Below are 7,397 nucleotides of genomic sequence, written 5' to 3' on the forward strand. Positions count from 1 at the left end.
GGAACAGAGTGAGATCAGCGAAGTGCGAAATAAGATGGCAAATATCACGAAAGATAGTGAGGAGGGGTATGTTACCAGGCAAGAAAAGGAAGAAATCTGTAAAGAGAGACGTGGTGGTCCAACGGAGAGATGAAAGATGCAGTTAAGTGGAAGAAAGAACCTTTTAAACTTTGGAAGAGAAGTGAGAGTCAAACCGATAAGGATAGATATAAGAAGTGTAAGGAGGCAATTAAAAGAACAGTGATAATAACTAAAGACAGAGAATAGTAGAATTGGGAAGGGGAAAAATTAATCTATAGAATAGAAAGGAACGGATGAAAAGCGAGGAGAGACATTCCGGAAATCAATGCATCGAGGAATGAAGAAGAGATTGCGTTGACACGAGAGCGGATAGAAAGATGGAGAGAATATTTTAATAAAATTCTAAACGGAGAAAATGAGCGAGGAATATTGGAAGACATAAATAAAAACCTTAAGCGAGAAGATTATTGACAAGACAAAAAGTATAAAATGCGATTAGGGTTATGAAAGTGGAAAGGCCGGAGGACCCTCGGGCGTTGCGATAGAGACGTTTAAAACCAGAGGTCCAGATGGGAGGAAGTGGATTTTTGACGTAACGAAGAGATCGTGGACGGAGGAAAAAATTCCCGACGAATGGAAAAAAAGTTATATTGTACAAATCTTTAAACAGAAAGGAGACCCATTAATTTGTGGTAACTACAGAGGGATAAAATTCTTAGAGCATTGATTTAAGAGTTTGAACCCGTGTCCATTAATTCCGTACGCTTTACTATTATTACTGTACTTCTAATTCTGCGTACGCAAGATCACTTTTAACATTCTCTAATTCTTCAGACGATGATCACGATTACAAAGAATAACACGGATTAACTGTTACATAACCAAACACGTAACAATCATACGTTATGACAAACGTGCCGCAGATCAGCGCCATTGTTTTTCCCTCCGATTTATAAATATTTAAATATCTTTATGTAATTATTTCAGACGATTTACCAACCGTAACGTAGATAACAATTGCCAATTGTAATTTGGCAATCGTTGACAACATTGATGATATTTTTTATTTTGTACTTCTCTTCCCTATAACTTGTCTGTAACGAGAAAATAAGCAATTCGAGGCGGGTAATAAAAAATTCTGCGGATAGCGCGGAGGTGAGGATAATTAACAATATTAGAAATATCAATTTACGGATTGCTGGGAAGGAAATGGTCCTCCGTCCCAACAAATGTTACGGTTATCTTGCGTAAGAGTTTATCACACCGAGTGACCAATCTCCAGAACGGAGTTAGACGGATGAAAGTCGAGACCAGACGTGGAATTCGTGAAACAAAAGAACCGCATTACCTATATACGAACTCGCGATACGTACCGCCAGTCGCGTTATTTCGATACAAATATTTTCCCCAACCGAGCTATATACCGGCACGACTCTATGGCTAACGGGAAAAGCGCGATGTACGGGGGCAAAACACTACTACACTACGCGCTACCCGTGGCGTAATGGAGAATCGGCGGGTGTATTTCGCGCTATATCGTTGTCGCGGTAATTCGGTGAACATAATATATATCTTTTAACATTATATTATTTGTAAGGATTATAGTTAATTACTTTGCTAACTTTTTTCAATAGATAACGCTACGGGTAAATCAGAAAATCGACTGTTAATAAAAATAAATTTATTTTTTTATTTGAATCTAATGTAAGTCTCACAACGTGGAGATTTACAAAAATCTCGGAGGGTCAATTTTGACACGATTCCTCGTTACGTAAACATAAAACCCGAAAAAGTAAAAGTGGTGTTAATTAAGAACGAATTACGAAAGACGTGAAATTAAAATTTGTATCGAGAAGAAAGGAATTTTTATATTATACGAGTGCGCCAGGTTTTCCTTCGCGTAAAAAGATAATGCGAAATGAAAAGTCCCGGTAGTTTGAAAATACACGAAAGACTAAACGACGAAAAATTTAATATTTTATTGTATTGCAAATATTGTATTACAACATTCACAAATGATACTTATTTCGCGAAATTTCTCTTTACGCGACTAAACACTAAAGTCCTAAATCCTGGAGGTAACATTTGTATTGCGTGTAGATTTAGGAATTTGACACGTATACAAAAAAGTATTGTAATAACAATCTTTAGTGCAGTTTTTATAAATACAGTTATTTTATTAATCTTTATTTCACTTTTTATTTTTTTAACGAACCGTTAACTTTCTAAATGTAAATCAAGACGAATTTTCGAAATTATTCATAAAATTTTTACGCAAAATGTTTGAAAAATTGGTAAACCGAACGTTGAGATTCAAAATGGCAAATTATTATGCTCAAACAATACAGCGCGCTAGTGAATTCCATCTTTCAGAGGAAGTTTCCCGCTGGCTGAGGTAATCGATTCTGATTAAAGTTTCGATCAAAAAGAATGTTTACACTTACAAAATAATTAATATCTTTAAATAAATATTATCATTTTAACTGAATTTAAATTATGTTTTTACCATTTTATTTTTACCGGGAAGAAAGCTAATGTATTATTTAAACATATCTACGTTTCTCTCACGAGTCTTAAATTATGCCATTTGCATATGACGCTTCAATTTATACTTTTCATTTCTTAAAAATTTCACAGTTGTTGCGCATTATCGTATATTTTCACAACACAAATCAAAGTGCACTTTCGCTATTTAATTCCAGGATCCTTGCACTTACGTCGTCAACTTGATAACGTAACGATTTATGATTCGAACAACGAGGTAAGGCGTATCTCAACTTCTCCCAAAACCATCTTTCGCCCCACACCAGGTATGTCCTGCTAAGTAGCAACTCGCGCGTGTCCGCGGGAACTACGTCACACAACGAATTATCCTTCAATACGAAAATTATCTTTTCTGTTTTATCTTCGAAAGCCTTTACCAAAGCCGCTCGAAGCTCCGCCTGACACCACACGCTGTTGAAGAATTCCGCAGACAGAAGCAATATCGTTTTATCGCTATTTTGAATCGAAGCTTCTATCTGACATATTACGTCATAACCGGGTATCCAATCGCGCTCGTGGATGCACAGCTTAAAGAATGGGGGTTTCTTTTCCAGTTCCTTCAACAAACACATGACGATGTCTCTGTCGCTGCCGGAATACGAAATGAAGGCATCGAACGCCTTATCTTTGTCAAGTTCGGAAATCTTGCAGCAGTACAGCCAAGGAAAATGCACGTACACGTAAGCCAAGATGGTGTTTCTGTACTTCAGAAAGAAGAAAGCGAACACCATTGTTAATATTCCTAGCAGACAGACAACGAAACCGGAAACGATTATAGGAACGTTCGTTACCATCGAAGGAGGCAAACAAAACGCATCGTCCGGAAAATTCAATATGGAAGACACGACAACGGTGTTGTTGTCCGACAACAATCTTCTGCACTTCACTTCTTCGGCTTCCACTATCTTATGAACGTTGCGATTCAACCACAGTTTGAAGGGTTTGAAAGAACAATTGCACCAAAATGCGTTGTTTCTAATGTCTACTCGAATGTAAAAAGAATCACTTACGTATTGCAAAAATTTTGCAGGAAAATCTTGTAGACTGTTGTATCGAAGAGTGAGAAATTTCAAGGAAGAAGGAAACGTCCAATCCTCAGAAGGTTTTAAACGATTGTAATCCAAATACAGTTCATTCACTCCTGACCAACTGTCTGTAATTTTCATTGTGAAAAGAGAGTTGTATTCCAGGTGAACTATTGTGATGTTTTCGGGAAGTATTGCAGGAGCGTGGGAAATATTGGAGAAAGAACAATTTACTATGACCGAAAAGCCTTTATATAAGTAACAGCGACACTTTTCTGCGCAATGTTCTACAACGGGACACACCTCGTAGGAAGGCGTCAGTTCCCATAAAGTCTTGTTCCTTAAGTCAGAAGGAGAATAACAGAGCAGAGATCCAGCGAATTCCGAAAACTGAACCTCTTCGATGTAGTTTCTCAAAGCGCAGTCATACCGTATAGGGTTGAAAAAGAGAAGAACGTTATTCATATTTCTGGTGATTTTTCCCGCGACTGTGGTGCTGTTATTGTTCATCAATAAAATTATGGATCGATTATCCGGAGGGAGGTCTTCGATGTAAAGTATCGACAGGCGATTGTCATTCAGTCTGAGCAGCGAGATGTTATACGCGCTCCAGTCCATTCGAGGAAACTGTGTGAAGGAGGTGTTGGAAAGCCCCAAGGATGTCAAACGTGGCAGTCTTCCGAACGGTGTCGGCTCCGGTAAAGCGCCAAGAGGATTGTCGTCCAGATGCAACATTCGCAGATTTTTCAAGAGGTCGAACTTTTCCTGCTGAATCTTCGTTATTCTGTTTCCCGTTAAAAATAAAATTTCAATATTTCTTATGTAGCTAAATACTTGGAATGAAATGGTGGTCAGGAGATTGTTACTTAAATTCAGTATCCTGAGCCGTTTGTTTCTAAGGAACATGTTAGAAGGTAATTCTTGCAAATGGTTGTGGTGTAAATCAATACTCTCGATTAACACGTTATTTACAAACAAATCGGGGTGTAGACGATCGATTCGATTTTCGCAAATTCGAACTTCGATTAAGTCGTAACGAGAGGAAAATATCTTCGATGGCAATTCACTGATGTCGCAGTTGCAGGCAGCAAATTGCTCTAATTTTGAGACATTTTGCAATAGTATTTCTGGTAGAGAACGGAAACTGTTGTTGCTCGCGTTCAGATAAAGCAAATTAAAATTATCTTCAAATAGGGAAGGAGGAAGAGTATTTAAACGATTGTCATTTAAGGTAAGCGTTTTAAGGTTTGTCAGTCCTCTAACTATGGCGGGAGGAAGAAACGTCAGCAAATTTCTATGCAGACGTAATACCTCTAGAGATGGCAATCCACGGAAAAGGCTCTCCGGAAGATCCTCTAAACGATTGTCGAAAAGATGTAAAGATTTCAGTCTGTTCAAAACACGAAATGCATCTTCTGGAAAACTTTTTATTCTTCCTAATACTACGTGAATCATTGTTAACGATGGGAGACGATTGAATAATCCGTTCGGAAACTTTTCCGTCATCACTCGTAACACATAGATTTTGTCAATGTTGGGTAACTTTTCTAAATTGTACGACACATTTTCCATATGATATAAGACGATGTCACGAAGTTTCGGTAGGTTCCCGATTGTAATTTGCGAATTCGGTGGAACGTCTTCGGAAATCAAAAAGAATTGCTCGATTCTCTCATCTCGCAGGGAAGTTTTCACGTCGGGATCTCTTAACATCACGGAGAAAAAGTAAGTAGAATTAGTGCACTCGCGAATCTGTTCGGCGTCGAAAATGTTTCCTCGACACACCACGTAAACCATTCTCACGTAATCGTTGACGAAAGAAACAACGTTCGATCCGCATTCCACCCGTCGATTCATTTTTACAGTGGTGTAGCCAAATCGGTGGCTGACGAAGATCCACCCCTTTATTGACACGCAAAGGAGTAACAATTGAGCCAAGAAGATTTTTTGCACCATCTGAAAGGAAAGTAAAACTTATGAACCTCTGACCGGATTTATTTTTACGAACAGTCGCAAGAACGTTCTTTCAACTTCAGATAAATAAATAATTGTTCGAGGACAACAATGGTGGACTGTTGCCACATTTATCGACGGAATGTGGTTTTAGAGTCTAATTCAATTGTACTGGGGTTTTTCGGAAATAAAATTGTTTTGTATAAATTTATTCGTATAATCGAATGTTAAAGGAATTATATATGCAATAATTTTATCTATTTTTAGTGTTACGAGATCGAAGGCTTATTAACAGGTGTTAAAGACCTTTCTTTCGATTTCAATTATTTTTTATATAAAGCAAACGTCAAAAGAGGAATTTCTATACGTCGCGACGAAGTAACGAGTTACCTTACTCTAAACGTTACTCTTACCGGATAAAGAGACATTAAACATTTACCTGGAGGGAAATCCTTGGCCGCGCCACCGACGTCGCTAGTTATACAATTCCTTGTATCGGGGTCGTAAACAGTTATGTCGTTAATTAATTAAATCGATAAACACTGACAGGAAGGTTTCTTTTTCTCTTTAAAACGCCATGATACGGTAACGCTGTAGCAATAACCGGTTGGAAATACGGATGTTACGTAAAGACGGGATTTCTTTCGAAAATTCCTTTTCCTTCGAGGATGCATTTCTACTTCTAGACGTATCGAAAGATCGAACCTCTTTCCCTAACGTCCTTCATTTGTTGTATGATAATCGCGTAGATCCGTGACGTTGGCTTTTCGGACGTTCGAACTATTCAAAATTTGTCGTTGATACGACATGAGGATGCTGACGAGGAGGAGAAGAATTCCTTCGCCTTTTCATTGTCTTCGTTTCTCCTAATCTCACGTTTCCGAAAATCATTTTCCCAAATTTTCTATATTCTTTCTTCGCGATAAAATACGGGACGAACTTGGAATTATAAACATAATTTTAAAAGAAAAATTTTCGAGTATCATTCAAAATTCGACGATAATTTTGTAATTTATTAAAACTTAAACCTTTGTTTGCGACGGAAGTGGAACACCTTCGGTTATTCAATAATCGCGTAGGGGTGCTCCTTCTATCTTCTAAGACACGCGAGAGTGTCGACCGTAAACCGCATCGATGCGACTGTCGAAAATATTGTACCGGAGTGTTTCGGCGCGTAAGTTGTGTGACGTCTACGGTATCGGTTCGTCAACTGTCTACTACGTAAAGAGGTAAAGAGTACTAATGTATTCGTATACTGTACAATGTTTCATTTATTGTTTACTTAATTTCCATTTAAAATTTATTTCAGGTTTTAGATGTCTAGAGTACACTTTTAGACGCTCGGGAGGTGTATAATTAGTGGTTACGGGTGTGTTGACGTACTATAACAGAGAGACGGACTACAGTGGAAATTTATATGTCTACAATTTTTTTCAAAATTGCAGCCCAATTACTTTAAAATATTTTGATGTTTTTTCATTAATTCCTACAGAAAAATTCCGAATTAGAGATAATAATTACTTTTACGTTTAAACAAGCTAACGTAAGTACCAACTAAACGAAATATCTTTGTTTTGTGAAGGAAAATAAAACTGCTAGTTTGCAGTAGTTACAAGTAAAAACAAGCGAAAAGAGTTAATAATACACAATACTCGAGCATTTTGTATAAATTTATAGAATAACGAGGAAAAGTCACGGTTACTTAAACAATAACGTCACAAAACGCCTATATCACACACGCACAAAAATTAAACATGGAATTGCAATCTGGGTCATCACACCAGAATATAGTGTAAATCGTTTATTACAGCCACGTATTATCTCAATTATAACGCAATTGTTTTGTATACTATC

The 7,397-nt window shown here is 37.4% G+C and overlaps 1 protein-coding gene across 1 annotated transcript; it reads right to left on the minus strand.

The window, feature by feature from the left end:
- Positions 1-2,693: 2,693 nt before the first annotated feature.
- Positions 2,694-5,447, minus strand: LOC111641457 (protein toll-like). The gene has a single exon (XM_023387631.1). It carries the CDS (start codon positions 5,445-5,447, stop codon positions 2,694-2,696), a length of 2,754 nt encoding a protein of 917 aa, XP_023243399.1.
- Positions 5,448-7,397: the final 1,950 nt, after the last annotated feature.

Source organism: Centruroides sculpturatus, unplaced genomic scaffold (genome assembly GCF_000671375.1).
Source record: "Centruroides sculpturatus isolate CEXI.00-Female unplaced genomic scaffold, Cexi_2.0 scaffold1490, whole genome shotgun sequence".
NCBI classification, from domain to species: domain Eukaryota; kingdom Metazoa; phylum Arthropoda; class Arachnida; order Scorpiones; family Buthidae; genus Centruroides; species Centruroides sculpturatus.

Bases quoted from the DNA above. Each gene is read 5' to 3' on its own strand.
- LOC111641457 (XM_023387631.1), bottom strand. From the start codon at position 5,447: ATGAATCGACGGGTGGAATGCGGATCGAACGTTGTTTCTTTCGTCAAC.